This window comes from Dromiciops gliroides, chromosome 1 (assembly GCF_019393635.1).
Source record: "Dromiciops gliroides isolate mDroGli1 chromosome 1, mDroGli1.pri, whole genome shotgun sequence".
Lineage (NCBI taxonomy): Eukaryota > Metazoa > Chordata > Mammalia > Microbiotheria > Microbiotheriidae > Dromiciops > Dromiciops gliroides.
In genome coordinates, this window is record NC_057861.1 from 148,475,382 (window position 1) to 148,497,810 (window position 22,429).

Here is a 22,429-nt window from a genome sequence, read left to right on the forward strand (position 1 = left end):
TGGGGCTGCCCCATATCAGTTTTATAGATATCAACTCTTAGTGACAATAGCAAATTTCTCCTTGAGAATTGGTGTTACTAGCCAGTGACTTGCCATAAGTGAACAAAATTGAATTAAATAAACCATTGAGCTGATTCCCTAATCAGAGCAGGGGAATACCTTATCCATTCCAAGAACTAGATCTCTTTGAAAGTATTGTGGTGAGAGATTGCCCCTTTCTCAGTAAGTCACAGGGACCCACAGTGGGATCAATCATTAGGAACTATTGGTTCTACCTCTCTTCTAGAGACTCAGTGAGACAAGTTGGGGGTAAAATGGCCAGATGCTGGGGAAGGAAGGAAATGACAGACTATAGAAGAGCCTTGTGAGTTGATCCAGAGCAGGAAACAGAGACCCTTTTGGGAGGTCCAAGAAAGAAGTGTTTCTATAGATACCTGAAGATAACTTTTATAGTTAGGGTGGGGATATGGGACCTGGTTCTAAAACAGTAGAAGGTTTAAATAGGCCAAAGTAACTAGTGTCTCAGAGTCTGGGAAGAGCTTTTATGCTGTCAGTGAGGCCATTGTGATAGTTTAAGATCTGGTCCTTGGAGAGGAGCTAATTAATGCCATGCACTAGAGGAAAGTTGAACACTGATAAGCAGGGAGCCAAAACTAAAGACCCAAGTAGCAACATGAAGTTTCCATGATACTTAATGAGGAATGGAAGGCAGTGGCAGCAGAGTGACAGAGAATTGATGGGAGAAGAGTTGTTGGCAAAAAAAAAAAAAAAAGCAACAAGATACAAAACTCTAAAGGGGAGGAGTGAATTCTGTGTTTTCCTCTTGTGGCTTCATTCATTCATTCATTCATTCATTCTATAAGCATTTATTAAGTACCCACTATGAATATACTCAGCTAGGAGCAGGTAGGTGGTGGATAGGGTACTGGGCTTGGAATCAGGAAGATGAGTCTCCCTGAGTTCAAATCTGGCCTCAGACACTTACTAGCTATGTGACCCCGGGCAAGTCATTTAACCCTGTTGGCCTCAGTTTCCTCATCTGTAAAATGAGCTGGAGAATGAAATGGCAAACCACTCTAGTGTCTTTGCCAAGAAAATCCCAAATGGGGTCACAAAGAGTCAGATGTGACTGAAACAATTCAACAACAATAAATGAGTACACCATTATGTACCCACTAGGGATACAAAGGGGAAAAAACAACATTGTCCTTGCCCTCAAGGATCTTGTTTTCCACTGGGAAAGGGATATAGAAAAGTAGCTATGAAAGGCATCTAGGTAGTAAAGTGGGTAGAGCCCAGGCCCTAGAGTCAGGAGGACCTGAGTTCAAATCAGACCTCAGACACTTACTAGCTGTGTGACCTTAGGCAAGTCACAACCTTGATTGCCTCCGAAAAAAAAGTAAATATAAAATATGTACAAAGTAAATGTACTTTAATTTTTTTTGCAGGGTGGATACTTTCTTTGCATGGAAAGTTCGACTAGATAACATTAATGTTCTCTTCCAACTTTATGATTTTATCATAAAAGATGTTTTTCTTATGGATTTGTATGTGTGAATTGGCTTTTCTTTTCCCCCTTATTTATTTATTTATTTATTTTTGGTGGGGCAATGAGAGTTAAGTGACTTGCCCAAGGTCACAGAGTTAGTGTCAAGTGTCTGAGACTGGATTTGAACTCGGGTCCTCCTGAATCTAGGGCCAGTGCTTTATCCACTGTGCCACCTAGCTGCCCCCCTCCTTATTTATTTTTAACATTCATTTAAAAATGTTTTTCAATTCCAAATTCTCTTCTTCCCTTTCTCCCCTCCCTTACTCACTTAAAAGGCAAGAAATAACATATGAATTTTACATTCAAAGTCATGCAAAACATAATTTCCATGGTAAACATGTTTCCCCCAAATAAATAAAAGGCAAGAAACATAAAGAAAGTGAAAAACTATACTTCAATCTGCACTCAGAATTTTTCAGTTATTTCTCTGGAGGTGAATAGCATTTTTCATCATGGGTCCTTTGGAATTGTCTTGGACCATTTTTTTTTTATCAGAGCATCTAAGTCTTTCACAGTTCACCCTCCTTACAATATTGCTGTTACTGTGCACAATGTTCTCTTGGTCCTGTTCACTTCATTTTGCATCAGTTCATATTAGTCTTTCCAGTTTTTTCTAAAACTATCTTGCTCTTCATTTCTTATAACACCTAAAGAAATTAATTTAGATTACTCATTGGAAGTACTTTGGCCATATAAAGAGAAGACAAGACTAATTGGAAAGATCCAGATTTTAGGAAAGATTGAAGGCAAAAGGAAAAGGAGATATCAAAGGATGAGATGGATGGAGTGTCATAGAAACAATGAACATGAGCTTGGACAGACTTTGGGAGACATTGGAGGATAGAAGAGCCCATGGGGTCACAAAGAGTTGGACATGACAGAACAAATGAATATTCCATCACAATCATATATCACAACTTGTTCAGTCATTCTCCAGTTGATGGGCGTCCCCTTAATTTCCAATTCTTTGCCACCACAGAATCATTATAAATGTTTTTGTACATATACCTTTTCCCTTTTCTTTGATCTCTTTGGGATACAAACCTAGTATGAATTAGCTTTTCCTTGCTAATCTGGAGGCATCCTCATCAGAACACTTCTATGAGAGGCTGGAATTAGAGAAAAGAAGCCCAGGAGAATATTTTCCATGTTCATGGGTTAGAATTGGTAGCTGCAGAACTATTATCTGTAATTTTAGTGACTGCTGACATGGCAGCCAAAAAACCAAATGTGATTTTCAGCCGTCTTAATAGAGGCATAGTGTTCAGAATGAAGGATGGGATAGTTGTGCTGTACTCTGGCCTGATCAGACACCATCTGGAAAATTTGTCCAGTTATGGCATGCCACATTTTAGGAAAGGACACTGAGACTCTAGATGCATGTCCAGAGAATGGCAACCAGGAGGTGAAGGGAACTGGAGACCCTGCCATTAAAAGACTAATCGAAGGATCTGGAAATGTTTCTTAAGATCCTTGAGAGACAGAGATTGTTTCATCTTTGTACTTGTATCTCCAGCCCCTATCACAGTGTCTGACCCAGAGGAGACAATTAATAAATGCTTGTTGATTGATCTGGAGAAACCTTTGTGGAGGGAGTATGAGAGATATCTTAAAAGTATTTAAAAAAAATTTTTTTTAAATTTTAGTGAGGCAATTGGGGTTAAGTGACTTGCCCAGGGTCATACAGCTAGTAAGTATTAAGTGTCTGAGGCCGGATTTGAACTCAGGTACTCCTGACTCCAGGGCCGGTGCTCTATCCACTGCACCACCTAGCTTCCCCAAAAGTATTTTTTTAACATCAATTTAAAAAAAACAAACAACTTTGTGTTCCAATTTCTCTTCCCCCCTCCATTCCCACCTCCCACCCACAAGAACTCAAGCAATTCAAAATAAGTTATACATGAGTAGTCATGGAAAAATTCCCATATTAGCTAGTTGTGAGAGAAAACAGTAAAAAAAAAACAAAACCAAAACCCAAACTTCACATTAAGGAATTGTCAGAGGAAAAGAAAAAAAAAGAAATGCTGAGCTCAGTGATGGTAGAAAAACATGGAAGACTTACTTGAAATAATGAAGAACAAAACAAGCAGAACCAAGGGAACATTATATATAGCAACAGCAATATTGTTTTAACAACAACTTTGAGTGAATAAGTTATTTTGACTATTATAAATCCCCAAATTAATTATAAAGGACATATGAAAGTAGATGCTATCTGCATCCAGAGAAGAAAATCCAGGGGAAGAGAAGAAAAGAAATTTACACAATAACTTTGTTGTATATTTAAAAGGAATAGCAAGTTATACATAGTAGACTTGTGGTTTCATGTGCAATCATCTTTTTTATTATATTATGATATAGAAATGCTTGTTTTATTCCATAAATTTAAAAGAAAATAAATTTTAAAATAAAAAAAAAGTATTTGGAGGGGGGCAGCTAGGTGGTGAATCTGGCCCTGGATTCAGGAGGACTTGAGTTCAAATCCTACCTCAGACACTTGGCACTTACTAGCTTTGTGACCCTGGGCAAGTCACTTAACCCTCATTGCCCCACAAAAAAAGAAGAAAAGTATTTGGAGGTGTAACATGTGGAAAAGGAATTCAATTTATTTTGCTCAGCCCCAGAGGCACTACAAGTAGCAGTGGGTGGAAATTGAAGAAAGAGCAAGTTGATGCTCAATGTGAGGAAGGATCTCCCATCAATCAGAGCTGTCCAAAAGTGGAATTGTCTGCCTTAGAAGCTGGTGAGTTTCTCATTAATAGAGGCTTTTCAGTGGAAGCTGAGTGACCACTTGCCAGGGAAGCTGTTCAGCAGATTTCTACTTAGACAAGGTTTCATTAGATGCCTCCTTGAAGTCCCTTCCAAATTCTGACATTCTGTGATTTTGTGATTTTTTTTTGATACTATTGGAAATAGAATCTTTGGTCTATAATATATGTGAATGGCTGGTTGGATAGAAGAAAGGATGTATTTGAATGGTGTTTTAATGATTTTCCCCTTGCCAGCAGCTAGTCATTCAGTGCAGATAAACTACCTTCAGATACCCACCACCCCCCCAATGACTAATTTCCTTTAAACCGGAGGAACATTTGAACTTGGTCACCAAGAAACCTGCAGTGCCTTTTGGCTCTTTCTGAGACTCATTGGCCAAGCCAGAAGCAAAGCTGGCTAGAGAAAAAGATCGACACATTGAAAAGGCCCTGAGTCATCTCCCAGCACAGCATCTGGGGAAATTCAAGTGCCCTCTAAGAAGGGATGATTTAGGTGTATTTTCTGGTAGATTAGGACGGGCATCACATGCACACTGTTCAAAAGAATCCCTTAGGTGCTTTGGGTTGAAGGAGACACCACTTCTGCCCCTGGGCAATGGCTCTCTGGCCTTGGCCTCGTGCCTGAAGTACTGATGTGCCTGGGGATTATTGCAGAGACGATGATTATGATTGAGGTACTCATCAAATCCCCTGACACTATAATGCCCTGCAACTGATTGCAAGGGTTTGGTATCTGGTGAGGTGGGCAAAGACAAGTAAGGAAGACCAGGGGAATTTACCATGAACTGTTTTGATACCTCATTGTTTCCTTTCCTAAACTGTCCCCTTTGAAACTGTCTGTGCCTCCCCCTTCGTCCTCTTTTCCTCATTCTTTGCGGAAGGAGCACAGAATCATGAGAGCTCCTCGTATTTCACCACTCTTTTTCTTGGGGCGAATGGGGGTAAAACAAGATACGAAACTGTTTCTTCCAGCAGAAGATGCTGTTAAAATAAATGCTTCCTTCTCCCCCCCCCCAGCCCCCCGCCCCCTTTTTTCCCAGGTGGCTGCAGTTTCATGATTCTGAGGCTGGATGTGCCAGCAGCCAGGGTTGATCGATGCTGTCGTGACAAAGCAGAATGAATGGAGCCCCAGCTCCCCTTTGCAAATCAACCTCGAGCCTTTCCGTAGGCCTTCATCTGGGCAGCTCTCGAGTGCAGTGCCGGGAAAGACGATTAAGTGACACTTGGAGTATTTTTCCATTTTCTTGTTTTCACCTTGTAAAAAAAAAGTCAGGATCTGCTTCCCTGGCACTCTGGAAAAGCGGGTGGAGGTTTGGGGAGGGAGGGGGGAAGAAAAATCATATGACTGCAAGTAACTGATTTTGTGTTCGCTGGGAGCGTCGGTAACTTTGGGCTCTTCTGCATACCCGTTTCCTCCCAGCGGGGGGCCGCCTGCTCTGTGGCCAGGGCAGTGACGTCACGGAAAAGCCCTGTCTCTGATCAGATGTGCTTAATATAAACCTGGGGGAGCCGAACAACGGCTGGAGAGAAGCAGCCAGAGGGAAGGAGAGGAGTTTACTCCAGCAGAGCGGTCCACCAGCCCGCGCTCACTCGCTCGCTCGCTCGCTCCAGCGTGAACCGGAGATTCCCCCGGCATCCCGCCGCTGCCTTGACTGGGAGGGATTGGAGAAAGTCAGGTAGAGTGTGTGTGTGTGTGTGTGTGTGTGTGTGTGTGTGTGTGTGTGTGAGCGCTCTTGGGAGGCTAAGCTGGAGCGTGTGGCTTTTTCGGAGATCGAAGCCCTCTGCAGTGAACGGGTGAGGATAGATGGGACGGGGATAGATGGGACGGGCGGCACTGGGAGCAGCAAATGCGGCGTCCTCAGTCAGCCTGAACTTCTTTCTAAGTAGTGAAAAGTGACCTTAGAGTCTATGATCCAGGTTCTAAATGTCCAGAAAGAGAAAGGAGCTTAAGATGAGAATAATGGCAATTTGGGGGGGGGGCGCGGGAATTATACTATTAATTAGCATCAATTCTCACGGCAGATGGCCAGATGGATGGTGATCTTCCCCTTCTCCCCCCACCCCCGCCAAGACAAACAAACAAAAACAAAAAACCCCATCCCAAACCCTACCACTTTAAGTTAATGTTCTTATTTGCCACTGATCATCTTGTTTGGGGACTGGTATACCTCGAGTGATTTCTTAGTCAATGTATTTCTTGCTCCGGAGAATGGATTTTGCTGACGAAAATGATAAATGTTCCACTTCGGGTACCAACTGAGTTCACTAAAGTCCATGAAAGAGGGTACCACGATATAGTAGCCTAGAAGCTGTAGTGGACTTCTTAGAGGCTGTTGATTATACTATAGGTTTTTAGAGCTAAGTAGAGATTTAGAGGTCATATAGTCCAACACCCTAATGTTATAGATGAGGGAACTGAGAAGTGACTTGCCCCAAGGTCACACAGTTAATAAGTATGAGAGGTGGGATTTAAAGCCATCCAGGTCCAAGACCATCCATTACTCCATCATGCCTTTCAGATGCCCAATACTCTATTTTTTTAATATCTCAGTTTTCTGCAGTTGAGGCTTTCAGAAGATTAAAAAGCTCAGTTGAATTAAGGAGATAAATTGCAACAGGATTCAGTGAAAAGCGATTTACATGGGCATTCCCAGTGCATGTTTGATAGGTTTGGAAGAGGCTGAGTACACAGTTAATTCCAGAATAGTGAGTATTAGGGTGATGTGTTTTTTTAAAGGCATGCCAGTGGGCAGATGGCAATGTTGAGGCATAACCTCAAGGAGAAAAAAAATTCAAATAGTAGTCTCAGCAGCTGGAGAACATCAACTCAATGTGACTAAACATGGTAGTTCCAATGTATATACTGCTCAAGCGGAGGGGCAATGATGTCATTGCCACAGGTCTCCAACCAAAGCAAAGCAGGCTGATGGATAGGCTAGTGTAATTAAGTGTAGAATGAGCTGGAAAGATAACCTAGTCCCTGGTCGGCTGCTCCTTTGAACCACTCACTTGTGGATTTAAATGGAGGAGGATTTTGTGTGTGTATGCATTTGTGACTTTGGCATCCTTAGGACCACCTCTCAGTATCAGCCCTCAGGATAGTAGAAACAGCTGAGTACAGTTGAGAAAGCACTGGGTTTGGTGTCAGAGGATCTGGGAATCACTTGACCTCTTGGGGTTTTGGGTTCTTCATCTGCAAAACTAAAGCTTAGAGTAAGTGACTTCTAAAGTACTTTCTAGTCTAAATTTACGACCTATCTGTGTGTGTGTGGGGGGGTGTTCATTCCTATATGATCCATCATGATACTTTTCCCTTCCCTTGGAAATGGCACCTAGAGCTGTTTCATTGCTTGAAGTAGATTAGAAATCCCACTCCTAGGAGTCTGACTGTGCAATCCAGACTCGTATCACTGAGAGCTCAGGGCTGTTTCATTGGTACCTTGTGTCTTGGGGATAGGTAGTTTTCATTTCATGAAAAAAAATTGATGAAACCTCAAGTACATAATCCTGGTGTCCTGTTCTGTTTGCTCCCCAGGAACCAACAATGACTCTGAACAATGTCACCATGCGCCGCAGCAGCACGGCCTTGCAGGTGCAGCAGCAGCGATGGAGTATCCCTGCAGATGGGAGGCATCTTATGGTCCAGAAAGAACCCCACTCATACAACAACCGCAACCGATACTCGATGAACCCAGAAGACTACTACCGGCGAAGCTGGTCTTCTGACTCCACAGATTCTGTCATCTCCTCTGAGTCTGGAAATACATACTATAGAGTGGTGCTGATTGGGGAACACGGTGTAGGCAAGTCTACCCTGGCCAACATCTTTGCAGGTGTGCCTGACAGCATGGACAGTGACTGTGAAGTGTTGGGAGGTAGGTAGCAAAGTGTTGAACTGTCTCTAGTCAACAGGCCACATCAGTATTAAAAGCAGAGTAAATTAGCTGGGCGATTTATCAGTAGGGTTTAGAACTGAGATAATTCATTCTTGGCACTCACTGGTTTGTGAAAGCCACAAGTCTCTGGTTCAAGGCCCGTGGAGTAGGAAGAGTAGAATAATCATTGACAAGCATCAATATCTTCTGAATTTTGACCAGAGAAGGTAACACTTATATTCCAAGGCTAAGCAAGGAGAAGTGAGGTCTAGTGGCCAGAACCAAGGGCATGGTATCCTATTTCCACTTTCTATAACTGTGTGACCCTGGGCCAACTTCCTTGGTCACTCATTGCCCTAGCTCTTAAAGGGATGATTTTGATTTTCATGTTGGAAAAATCCATGTGCATGCCTCAGGAGAAAAACAAAACTGTCTCTTTCTGGGAGTTCAAGGGGAAGGGTGGGTGTAGCATTGTCCTCATTGTTTTTATCTTTTTAACGTGGTCAGAGTGGACTGGTCAGTTCTTTTTTTTTTTTTGCAGTGCAATGAGGGTTAAGTGACTTGCCCAGGGTCACACAGCTAGTAAGTGTCAAGTGTCTGAGGCTGGATTTGAACTCAGGTTCTCCTGAATCCAGGGCCGGTGCTTTATCCACCACCTAGCTGCCCCATGTCAATTCATTTTGATCAGAAATCAAATAATAGGAATTCCCAGAATCCAGAGGTTCTCAAGAATTATTCATTTTGGGGCATAGGAAAGTATACTACCAACTTTATTTTTGCTCTTGAAACTGCAGTATAGCACTATGGCAAGAGAGAAGTCAGTGAGTAGTCTCAAGGATCATAGTGGTGAGATGCTTAGTTAGCTTTGAAATGGGAAATAAAAACAACTGAAGTAGACAATAAAATCAGTAAACTTATCTTAAGTGCCTACTATGTGCCAGACACTGTGCTAAGCTCTAGGGATATCAAGGAAGGCATAAGACAACCCTTGGCTTCAGGAAGGTTACAATATAATGGGAGACAACAAGACATAGAAAGAAGCTGAAAAGTTGGGGAGAAGAGGTTACAACGATGGGGATGGAGGGAATAAAGTCCTATGGTTGGGGAGGGAAATTATCTGAGGAGGTGAGAGTTTCAGAGTTGATTTCATCTTGCAAAATGATGAATTTCTAGAGATTATCAAGGCCATGACAATAACCAGGTGGGAAATGATGAGGTGAGATCCCCGAGAGCCTTCTGCAAATGGTGGTGTATCGGGGGCGGGGGGCTATACAAACATATAGCCCTTTTGAAGCCTTCAAAGTACTTGTACATGTATTAGAGATACATGCATCACTATTTGCTAATCATAGCATCTTGCTCTGAGTAATACTCAATGACAACAGAACTTTAATAATAATTGATGTTTTTAGGTGGTACAAAGGAAAGAACCCTGGGCCTAGAGTCAGGAAGACCTGAGTTCAAATCCAGCCTCAGACATTTCTTAGCTGTTTGACCCTGAGGAAGTCACTTAATCTGTCTGCCTCAGTTTCTTCAACTATAAAACGGGGGTCATAATAGCATCTTACCTTGAAAGGTTATTGTGAGGAGTGAATGAGATAGTATTTGTACTGCTTAGCATGATGTTTAACCTATAGTAGGTACTTAATACTTGTTTCCTTCCTTCCTTCCTTCCTTCCTTCCTTCCTTCCTTCCTTCCTTCCTTCCTTCCTTCCTTCCTTCCTTCCTTCCTTCCTTCCTTCCTTCCTTCCTTCTTTCCTTCCTTCCTTCCTTCCCTCCTTCCTTCCTTCCCTCTCTCCCTTCTTTTAGAAGTCTTCAGTTCTACATTTTCAAAGTCTTTGCACCTACCACCTGGCTCCACACCATATCACCCATTTTATAGATGAAAGAAGTATGGTAGAGAGGTGGAGTGTTTGGTTGACAGCCCTATAGCCAATGGATGATCAAATCCACTCTGTCTGCTGAGATGTACAGTTAAGCCTGCTAAATTGTAAGCAAATAAGAGAGGACTTTATTCATTATTCCTAGAAAAGGAGGACTACAGATAAATAAATAGTAAAGCAAAGGGAGAGGGGGAATCTGTGTTCTTTCTGAATAAGATAAGAAGGAATAGAAGCTGCTTCATGATAGGCATCTTTCTTCTTGTTTCAGAGGTGGAGGGCAGGGGTGTGGCTAAAAGAGGAGTCAACTAGCTCCCTCTAGCAAGCTGGGCATATTCCCAGATATCCCATGACTAGACTTTAAGCAACATGAAGGCAGGAAGTGTATTTTTTCTAAACTTTGTGGTTAGAAGTTAACACAGTACTCTGGGCACAATAGGTGTTATTTGACTGATGTCATGCATCTGGGTGATCCTTCCAGACTTAGATATTGTTTCTGGGAATTGATGACATCTTTTTTGTTTACATCTGTGATTTCATTGGCTAGAGGCAGCTACCATTGAGGAAATTCCCCCTTCTAAGGCAAGTTAGCAAACGGTCTGCAATTCAACCTCTGAGGCACTGAAGACATAGGAGACTTGACCTTCACTCCTTCATCTTCTGGTGCCAGAGTCGGGACTTGAACCAAGGTTTTGCTGGTTCTAGAGTCTACTTTCTAAATTTTATGCCATGTTGCTACTCCAATGCCATATGTCCATATGATAGTAGTCTACTTTTGTCTAGTGCTTAATATCACAGTGTCTGGCACTGAGTAGATACTTAATAAATGCCTGTGGACTGGTTTCTTCGAACTCTTGAGAGTGCTTTCACATGTATATGATTCCCTGAGACAGACAAGAAATGTAGCCTGCACATTGAGGTTGGGGGGAAGATGAGTTTCAGGGCCCCTTCCAACTCCAAGACACTATGATTAATTTCACAGATTTTCCAGTGGGTGGTATTGTGAGTCAGACTGTGCAAAAGATTAGGAAAGATAGATAGATTGGATATTACCTGGGGGGGTCACTTCTTTGGAGAATTTGAGAGATATTGGAAACTTTTTAGATTGCATGATATAATTTATCTTGATTTGATTTTCAAGGACAGAACCCTTGGCAATAAGGAAGTTCAGAAAGCGGGGAGATAATGAGTCTGGTTTTAGATATTCACTCATTCATTCAATCAATCAACTCGTATTTCTTAGGCATCTTCTACATGCCAGGCATTTTGCTCAGTCCTAGAGATACAAAGACAAAAATTAAATAGCCCCTGCCTTCTGGGAGATTATATTCTATTAGGGGAAACAACAGGTAAATAAGAGAGAAGATAGCACGGACTACTAAAACTTTGCTCCACCCAGATAATTGAAAAATATAACATAAAATCAGTTAGTTGAATCCTTTCTCTGCTGCCACTCACCCCAAATTCCCCCCGAAGCTCACAAGGAACTGAATTCTCTTTCTCCCTGCATCATTCTGTCTCTTCCCCACTAGAAAGGGCAAAAAAAATAAAATAAACAAGAGAGGAGATGACCCCTAGATAATTGAGTTACTGGTACTTAATTTTAAAGACCATCAATAAATAATTTACATTTAATAAGAACTCATGTTTCTATAACACTTTAAGGTTTCTAAAACAGGTAGCACAAGTATTATTAGACCCATTTTCCAGATGAGGAAATTGTTCCTCAGGGACTTAAAATGACTTATCCAAGGTCACACAAGCTAATATGTAACAATTGTAATTTGAATGTAGTTCCCTTTTCATGATACCACGACAATCATGGAGTCCTCAAGGCAAGTTGTTAAGTGCACGTATGATCTTAGATTTCCTCGTGCACCCCATGCAAAGTACAGTAGTGTTCAGCTGTGTATCTTACTGACCTGTTATTGTAAGCTCACAATGATTTAGAGGCAGAGACATGAGTATGACAACCTTAAGAAAAGTTATCTTTTTTTGTGGTGGTGTTAAAGATCTTTGGATTTTCTGTCTCTTGGTCCCTTTCTTCCCCATTATGATTTTCTCTAAAAACCCAGAAAAATGTTGTCTTTGCCTCTTTTTTTTTCTCCAGTTGTTGGTATCTGTTTCAGTCTGTGTGCAGGCCACACTGTTCCTTTGACTCCAAACTTCCTCTTTGATTCTGATTTCCAGGGAAGTCCATGTCGTGGGTGTGCAAAGAGCAAATTCTGGGTTTAGGGAGGGGCCTAAAAGAAAAGATAAAAACCTTCCCCAAGGAAATTGGCCAATTTGACCCTTGGTCAAGGGGAGTGATTAATCCTAGTAACCTTAACATCTGGTGTTGAGTCCTTAAATTACAAACTCAGGGTTCTATAGGTTCAGGGAAATGTTTTTCTTAAGTTTGCGTGTTGAATTCAAGAGGTCCTACCCACAAGTACTTAAAATAAAATAATGACCACATCCTATTGAAATCTCATTCCTCCTGAATATTCAGGGAATGACACACATGACATGAATAAAGAATTTTTAATCCAATCCGTGAATAGGGATCATTTTCAAGATGGGAATAGATATAAACACATATGGAGGTGGGGAGGCTGAGAGATAAACACTCAGAGGCAGAAGCCAACAGACAGGCTTCACCATCCATATGTTGCTTTTTTCTTGTCTCTCACTTGTTCACAGCTTCAGGATGAAGGAATTATAAACTGGGGCAGAGAGGTATTCCTATTTACTTGCTAGATAGATTGGGTTGGGCTTTGTCCTGCATCTATGATTTCATTGGCTTAGGGAACTCCTGGATGAGGGAACTCACTTTACCAATGCAGGTTGCCAACTTATCTTGTTTAGAGAAATAATTCTCAGTCCTTTTGGTCTCAGGACTCCTTTATATTTAAAAAAATTATGGAGGATCCTTCAAAGAGTTTTTTAATAATATGTGATTTATATCTCTCAATATTTATTGTATTAGAAATTAAATTATTTTATAATTTTTATGAAAAATAGTTTTAACCTTATGTACCCCCTGGCACTTACTAGCTGTGTGACTGTGGGTAAGTCACTCAACCCTGTTTGTCTCAGTTTTCTCATCTGTAAAATGAGCTGGAGAAGGCAATGGTAAAGCACTCCAGTTTCTTTTCCAAGAAAACTCCAAATGGGGTCATGAAGACATGATTGGAATGACTGAACACCCCCCCCCAAAGGGTCTTGGGGACCCCCATCAGTCTCCAGATCATACTTTGAGAACCTTTGGCCTAGAGTATTCTTTCTTTCTTTCTTTCTTTCTTTCTTTCTTTCTTTCTTTCTTTCTTTCTTTTTGTGGGGCAATTAGGGTTAAGTGACTTGCCCAGGGTCACACAGCTAGTAAGTGTCAAGTGTGAGTCTGGATTTGAACTCAGGACCTCCTGAATCCAGGGCCAGTGTTCTAACCACTGCGCCACTTAGCTGCCACTGGCCTAGAGTATTGAAAGGTTAACTGACTTGACCAGAGTCATAAAGACAGTACTTGTCAGAAATGAGACTTGAACCCAGGTCTTTCTGACTTTGAGGCTGGCTCAATATATTTATATAGTGCCCGGTTCACTTCCTTTCTCTGTTAAGATAGGATTTATTCATAACAAGACTCCTAGGATGGCCACAATAATTTCTTGCTTCAGTGGGAAAGAAGATCCTATCAAACATTTCCAAGTATCAAAATGCAGAGGCAAGAAATGTCAGAATAAAGGGAAAGATGTTTTAAGTGGGTCTGGGTGTATGTCCATGGATGGAAGAACTTCCTGCAAAATCTTGTCTTCTTTCCCCGTTCTTTTGCCTAATCCTTCCCCTCTGCTCCCTGCCCAACCATTCCCCTGGACTCTAACTATGTTTGCACATTGTGCTCACCCTTCACCCACAAACAGTTTCAGAACAAGGGAGGGGAAGGAAAGTTTCCATTACTAAATAGAGCTGTAGCTGCTACTTCTGTTGTACTCCAATGGTAAAATAAGCTCTGTGTATTCCTGGAGAATTAATTATGTTTTTCAAAAAAGGGATAAAGAAAACTGGAGCCAACGCTATGAGTGTCTCAAGATCTTTCTCTGTTTTTTTCCCCTCTTGGAAGAATAAAACTAGGGATGGTGTACTTGCCCCCAAATCACCAAGAAATATGGTCCTCATAGTCATGAGAATGACTACAAGTCACAATTGATTGACTATAAAGTGAGGATAAAGGCTTTTGTGTGTGTGGTTAAAGAAAGCTAGTCATACTCTTTTGTAGATACAGGAATGCCTTATATTTCCTTGTGCACAATGGCCATTGGCTCTGAGCCAGGGAGGCTTATATAGTGGTTATCCCCATATTGTGCTTTCTTATAGATAATGTTCAGGTTCCATAAAATGGCCTCCATTTGTTCAAACTGTGCATGGTGTGGGAGTGGAAGTGGCCTACGTGCTATGCAATGGTTTAACAGTCATTCCTAGGGGGCAGTTAGGTGGTGCAGTGGATAAAGCATTGGCCCTGGATTCAGGAAGACCCGAGTTCAAATCAGACCTCATACACTTGACACTTAATAGTTGTGTGATCCTGGGCAAGTCCCATGGAACCCTGTCTACCTCAGTTTCCTCATCTGTAAAATGAGCTGGAGACAAGAATGGCAAACCACTTCAGTATCTCTACCAAGTAACCCCCAGATGGAAAGTTGGAGATGATTGCAAAAGAACTGAAGAACAATGACAACAAGAAGCAGCAGCCTAGTACGGGAGTGGGGGGGAGCCCTGGATTTTCCCCTTCTGCCATTTCCTCCTTGAGTGATCTTGGACAAATCTCTAACCCTCTCTGGGCCTCTTGTTTTCTCATGAGTTAAGTAAGGGATGGGGCAGAGCTGGACAAGGCGACCTCTATGGTGTCACCATATGAACATATGAAGGAGAGGCTTGAGGCAGAAGCTGGGTTTAAATCTCAGCTTGGCTACTTACTGTAATATTTATGCTTACTTCTATGGGGCTGTAGAAAACAAATAATACCTAGCATTTCTATACTGATTTTTTTTTTTTAGTGAGGCAATTGGGGTTAAGTGACTTGCCCAGGGTCACACAGCTAGTAAGTGTTAAGTGTCTGAGGCCGGATTTGAACTCAGGTGCTCCTGATTCCAGGGCCAGTGCTCTATCCACTGCGCCACCTAGCTGCCCCATCTATAGTGATTTAAGGTTTGCCAAAAACTTTGAATATGTTATCTCATTTGATCTTCACACTAGACTTATGAAGTAGGTGTCCTTGTTGTTCCCATTTTACAAATGAGGAAACTGAGGCAAACAGATTAAGTGACTTGCCCAGTCTCATACCGCTAGTAGGTGTCTGAGGCAAGATTTACACTCGGGTCTTCCTGATACCTTATAGTTGCATTATATGTTTTTGTTTGTTTGTTTGTTTGTTTTTTTGCGGGGCAATGGGGGTTAAGTGTCTTGCCCAGGGTCACACAGCTAGTAAGTGTCAAGTGTCTGAGGCCGGATTTGAACTCAGGTCCTCCTGAATCCAGGACTGGTGCTTTATCCACTGCGCCACCTAGCAGCCCGAGTTGCATTAAATGTTAAAGGTAGAGATTGGATTAAATGGCCTTTAAGTTCCCTTCCATCTCTAGGCCTGTCATCCTGTGATTCTTAGCCACAGTCCTTCCGTCCAAGAGCATCACTTCTAGGTTTCTACCTTCAATATCATTTTTGCTTTCTCTTTTAGAAGATACTTATGAACGAACCCTGATTGTTGATGGGGAAAGTGCAACCATCATCTTGTTGGACATGTGGGAAAATAAGGTATGTGGCTTCAGTTATATTTGTCTACCAGTCCTAAAGAAAGAAGTTTTTCATAAGCAAGGGTCTGAACCAGAGACAAGTTCCAGTTCCTTGACCTTATAACCAGTAAAATATTTTATTTTGTCAATGGTAAGAAAATCATCATTCATAGGAGGGTAGTAGCCTATTTCATGCTTTTATTTGTTTTATTAAATATTTTCCAATTATATTTTTAAATATATATATTTTTTATTTATTTATTTTTTTTAGTGAGGCAATTGGGGTTAAGTGACTTGCCCAGGGTCACAAGCCAGTAAGTGTTAAGTGTCTGAGGCCAGATTTGAACTCAGGTACTCCTGACTCCAGGGCCAGTGCTCTATCCACTGCGCCATCTAGCTGCCCCAGTAGTAGCCTATTTCAAACCATGTGAAACTACGTAAAACTGTCATTCCAACCTCCAACCTTCACCATTTGCTTTTTCCAGAAGGACTCCAATTTACAGCTCTCAAATGAATATGACAAGTTTGCACAGGGATCATGTCTTATCTAACTTTTGTACCTACTTCAGCACCTAGTAAAAGACTCTCAAACAGAAAGCCCTTATCAAGTGTTTGTTGACTACACCCAAAGGGCTATAAAACTGTGCATACCCTTTGATCAAGCAATACCCCTGATTGGTCTGTAACCCAAAGAGTTTAAAAATATTTATACAAAATATTTCTCATAGCTCTTTTCATGGTGGCTGAGAATTGGAAATTGAGGGGATGCCCATCAATTGGGGAATGGCTGAATAAGTTGTGGCATATGATTGTAATGTTGTGCTATAAGAAATGACAAGCAGGTTGACTTTAGAAAGAGCTGTAAAGACTTATATGAACTGATACAAAATTAAGTGAGCAGAACCAGAAGAACATTGTACATACTAATAGCAATATTGTATGATGAAGAACTATGAATAATTTAGCTATTCTCAGCCATATAATAACCCAAGACAATCCCAAGGGACTCATGATGAAAAATGCTATTCATTTCAAAAGAAAGAACTGATATTGTCTGATTTTAGACTGAAGTGTACTGTTCCTCTCTCTCTTCAAGTCTTTTTGTAGAAAATGACTAATGTTTGGAAATGTTTTATGCGATTGCACATGTATAACCTATATCAGATTGCCTTCCATATATCAGGGAGGGGTGAGGAGAAGGAGGAAGAAAAGAATGGAAGTTGAAATTCAAATCTTTAAAAAAAAAGAATGTTAAAAATTATTTTTACATGTAATTGGGGAAAAATAAAACATTATTTAAAAATAACCCAAACAAATGTTTGTTGAATGACAAGGTTCTCCTATGCTTGTAAATACCTTATAATAATTTTATACTTATTGATGATGTTTCATCACCATCATTTAGGAAGACATCTTGGTGAGCTTTAGGAGGTAGAAAAGGTTCTTTCTTGATGTAGCTTGATGCTTATTCTCGATTCAACATATGGTGTTTATGTATTAGAATCCTAGATTGATATGACTGGGAAGAACCTCAGAGATTATGCAGTTAACCCCATCCCATCCTTACCACCTTTTACCATGTATTTTACAGTTATGGAGACTGAGGCCCAGAGAAGTGATACACATCTCTTCTTCCCAAAGCACTTCTCATTTCTCTTCCAAGTTGTGCTCACTTTCTAAATGAGGTTTTGCTGAATAGCTTCCTCTCCATCCTCATTGGTTGCTAATGCTTTCCCCCTTAACTATCTTGTATTTATTTTGTATATGCTTCTATATGTACATTTTGTCTCCCCTACTAGACTCTTGAGAGCAGGGATCATCTCACTTTTGAATCTTATAGAGCCTAGTATAGAGTAGCCATTTAATTAATGTCTGTTGATGGCTTAGTTGATGTTTTTTTCAGTTTGTTCCTCTTTATTTATTTATTTATTTTTAGTGAGGTAATTGGGGTTAAGTGACTTGCCCCCAGGGTCACACAGCTAGTCCGTGTTAAGTGTCTGAGGTTGGATTTGAACTCAGGTACTCCTGACTCCAGGCCTGGTGCTCTATCCACTGTGCCATCTAGCTGCCCCTCCACTTTATTTTTTAAATTAAAATTTTCTTATATTAACAAGCATTTTTTCCTATCCTTTCCACTTCTTCCTCCTCAACTGGAAAACACAAATACAAATAATACTCTTGTAACAAATATGCATAGTCAAGCAAAACAAATCCCCACATTGGCTGGGTTCAAAAATATGTCTCATTCTACATATTTAATCCACCTCTCTATCAAAAGCATTCTTTATCATTGGTACTCTGGCATCATGGTTATTCATTGTGTTGATCAGAGTTTTTAAATATTTCAAATTTGTTTATTTTTACAATGTTATTATTATATAAATTCTTATCCTGGTTCTGCTAACTTGACTCTTAATCAGGTCAAATAAATTTTCCCTATTTTCTCTGAAACCATACCATTTGTCAGTCCATATGGTACAATGGTATATCGTCACATTCATATACTATAATTGAAGTGGGTTGTCATGAAAGTGTTTCTCATTCCATCAGGGGGAAAATGAATGGCTCCAAGATCATTGCATGCAGGTGGGGGATGCCTACCTGATTGTCTACTCCATCACTGACAGAGCAAGTTTTGAGAAGGCATCTGAGCTTCGAATCCAGCTTCGCCGGGCTCGCCAAACAGAAGACATTCCTATTATTTTAGTTGGGAACAAAAGCGACCTGGTGCGGTGCCGAGAAGTTTCTGTGTCAGGTATGTGCAGCTGTGCAAGTAATATAGTCACTTGGCCCCTTCTTTTCAATGGTTGTTTCCCTATTCTCTATGACTAAAGGTCTGAAGTAGAGTTCCAGGGAAGTCCTAGCTGTGGACCACAGTGATTCATTTATCTTTGTTGGCACTATTGTGGTTGAGGTTGGATGTGGTAAGGCAGAATGTAGGTTATGGTAGATACTAACTACTTCAGAATCTAGAAATATTTGAAAGGAAGTGATTGTAGTTTGAAATGAAGTTTGGGCTATGACATTTTAAAAACTCATGTAGCAAAAATGAAATATTGACATGACAAAAGAAATGTATCAAGTTGAATTATTCTTGCATGTAAGGTGTATCTTGGGAGGAACTTGGAAAGTTTTTAGAAATTGAAAGTAAATCTTCCATGACATTGGGTTGACCTTTTAGCAGATTGCTACTTAATTCTTATGAGACAGTTTCCTAGACACCTAAAAAGTGTCCGACTCAATTTTGGCATCCTTATGGTGCTATAGCACAAATTTGTATAGTATTCACATATTTTAAAAATGATATTTTAGATATGTTGCTTTATTTTGTTAAATTTGTGATTTTATCTGCATGGGCCTGCCTCCTACAAGCATTGATTGCCATTTTTCTGGTGTGATCCACTTTCAAGTTTTACCATAGATGTTCTGTATGGGGATTTACACAATGCTCTAGAAGCCTTCCTCTGGTTTAAAAAATATCTTGGTTGGTGGGGGAGGGTGGCTGCTGATGTTTCACTGGGACTGTCCAATTTTATATGAAGCAGCACAAGTTTTTACATATTATACGTCTTGAATTCTCAAAGCAATCCTCCTAGGTAGAGAAGGACAAGCATTATAGTAGCTATTTTGAGTAGAAAAAAACCTGATCTATCACAGTATCATGACTTGCTGAAGGTCACACCACTTCTTTGTGATGGATCCTGTATCTGAAGCGCTGACTTCTGTTTTCCAAGGCTTTTTCTGCAAGATTATTTGCTTCATTTTATGCATTGGGAGAATGTGCCTCATTATGGTGAAAGGGGTACGCTATAACCATTGGCTATGGATGACTAAAATCCACATCTGTGGCAATGTCAGAATAAAAAGAAGCCAAATGTTCAGGTTGTTTATCTACTTATGTAACCCTCAGAAGGCCAAGCCCAACAATAGAAGAAGATGATGATGAAAACTCATATTTATATAGTACCATGAGGTTTGCAAACCACTTTACTTCTGTTACCTTGTTTGATCCTCACAACAACCCTGAGAGCTAGGTGTTATTATTAATCCCCATTTTACACATAAGGAAATTACAGTCAGTTGACTTGTTCCAGGGTCACACAGTTCATAACTGAGAGAGTCAGTATTTGAATTTGAATCCAAGTCTAGCACTCTTTCCTTGCTACCCCTTAGCTCCCTCAGAAGATCAGCAGATCTGACTTCATGAGTTTCCACCTCTTTTCTTGCAGAAGGGAGAGCATGTGCAGTAGTCTTTGATTGCAAGTTCATTGAGACCTCCGCTGCAGTCCAGCACAATGTGAAGGAGCTGTTTGAAGGCATTGTCCGGCAGGTGCGCCTGAGACGAGATAGCAAGGAGAAGAACGAGAGGAGGCTGGCCTACCAGAAGAGGAGAGAGAGCATCCCCAAGAAAGCCCGGCGGTTCTGGGGCAAGATAGTGGCCAAGAATAACAAGAACATGGCCTTCAAGCTGAAATCCAAGTCTTGCCACGACCTCTCTGTGCTTTAGAAGCGTTGGCCTCTCCAAGATGTCCTCCTTCGTGGATGTTGTTGAAGTCCATTGGGACCAATAATCAATCTACATTAGATTGGATGCTCACTCATCTTTAGACTCGGTGTCCCCATTGCGGTTGGGAATTAGCAACGTGCTACACAGTGCATGGGAAAAGAGAGATCTTTGTTACTTGTCAGTATTGATTCATAGGAAAAGGCTTGTCTTCGTGACCTGAATCCATCCAGATTCACTGTAGGGGCAAATTTTGCTGTTGATAGGTTTTTTCTTCTCTCTTTTTGATAGCAGCAGAATTTAAAAGATAAAAATGGAATATGTAGGACAAAAACATTTCTTTATTGCCATAACTTTATCCAGTGCCCTGCCCAGTGAATTTGAAGCCAACATGGCCTAAGTCTATATAGAGCAACCTTCTGAGGGTTATTCATGATGGGGAAATTTGTCCTGTCCCCCACTCCTCCCTGCCCTGATAGGAATGGCCTCCCCAGTCAAACTCAGAGGTGCCTTGTTAATGCTTTATAGAGTTACAACTGGAGTGCTGGCCTCATTACTATGATGTTATTGTTCTTTCATAAAGCTGTGAAAAGAAGTGACCGACCTCACTGGAAACTGAACCTAGAAATCAGTTTTGTTAAGTGCCCGCAGCTAGAAATCTTCAGTTCTGTTGACTAGCTAATTGATATATGTACCCTTCATATGGTGTCAAAGATTATATATCCTTGAATATGTAGCTTACCTTCTTGGTGTGTGTCGTTGATTTAGAGGAGAAATCCTTTTAACCAAGTTCTCCCTCTAGTCAAAATACTCTTTAAAAATAATCATCTTTTGTTATGCCACGGAGCCATTAAAAAAATCAGACCTTTAAGAAAAAAAGTCTGATTATTACAATCAGGAGCGCAAATGCCAAATGTCTGAATACAAGCAATGGTCTGAGCTTTTATAAAACATTTCTCTGTGCCCATGTACCTCTGGTACTTGGCAATAGCCCTCGTGTATGTCACAGCTATGCCATATTTATTATTATTATTATTCTGCAGAAAGAATAAACATTTTAATATTTGATAATGTGTATTTATGAACAGATTTCTTAATGGGAAAATGTTGATTTTTATTACTGTTTTCTATCTTTTTTCAGAATATGCCAGTTTTTACCTACATGTCTTGTAAAAAAAGAAATAAAAAATGTTTGAAAAAAATTCTTAATGTTTTCCTTCCCTAAATGAGATGATTGTGATTGCTGTTTATAGAGCTCATTCTAAAGACCTTATCTATTATTATTATTTCATATTATACAGAGCAGCAGCAACAACAGCATGGACATAATTGGGTTTAAAGAACATTCCCATCATCTACACCCTGGGGACTAGGAATTATAGTAAAGCAAAGATATTTTTAGGTGATACATTTGTAAAGTACTTAGGAAGTATTAGGGGTCATCTAAATGCTAAGTAATAGCAATAGCTTGACTGAGCTTCTTCTCCAATCTGGCACATTGAACAGATGGGCCTTGCAGCTCTCCCTGAAGGCCAATAGGTTTGGACTTGGCAAAAGCAAAAGAGGAAGTCATAAAGAATTATAAAATTGTAAGCTGGTTATTCTAAGTCCTAGGCCTGGTCTGGTGTTGTTTTAGCATAATTCTTCCTTCTGATGTTAATTCTATTTAACTCTATTTTTATACTATCTCCCTACAGGTGTGGGGCAGGATGGGAGAGGGTTACAAACTTTGCTGGAGTGAAAATTCATACGATCTTTCACAATGTACACTGTGCCCCACATGCCCCTCTTAGTCTCATTTCTCTATCTCCCTGGGCATTTTTGGAGCCATACTCAAACAGTTAACTTCATACCTGCTTCCCTTTACTATTCCTTGCTACAGTGTATTGGAAAGCTCATGTGGAATAGTGGGAAGAGCACAGAATTGTAGTCAGAGAACCTGAGTTCAAATCCTGACTCTGACATACTACCTAGGTGGCCCCGAGCAAGTCACTTTAATTCTCTGGACCCATTTTCGCACCTATTCAATAAAGGGAGTGAGACATTTCAGGGTCTCTTTCAGCTCTTAAATTGTATGAGACTGCCGTG

The 22,429-nt window shown here is 40.6% G+C and overlaps 1 protein-coding gene across 1 annotated transcript; it reads left to right on the forward strand.

Annotated features, from left to right (window-relative positions):
• The first annotated feature begins 5,754 nt into the window (after nucleotides 1-5,754).
• Nucleotides 5,755-21,464, forward strand: GEM (GTP binding protein overexpressed in skeletal muscle). Its single transcript, XM_043976745.1, has 5 exons — nucleotides 5,755-5,996; nucleotides 7,856-8,195; nucleotides 15,783-15,859; nucleotides 18,388-18,592; nucleotides 20,067-21,464. Exons 2-5 carry the CDS (start codon nucleotides 7,865-7,867, stop codon nucleotides 20,342-20,344), a joined length of 891 nt encoding a protein of 296 aa, XP_043832680.1. The 5' UTR covers nucleotides 5,755-5,996; nucleotides 7,856-7,864; the 3' UTR covers nucleotides 20,345-21,464.
• Nucleotides 21,465-22,429: the final 965 nt, after the last annotated feature.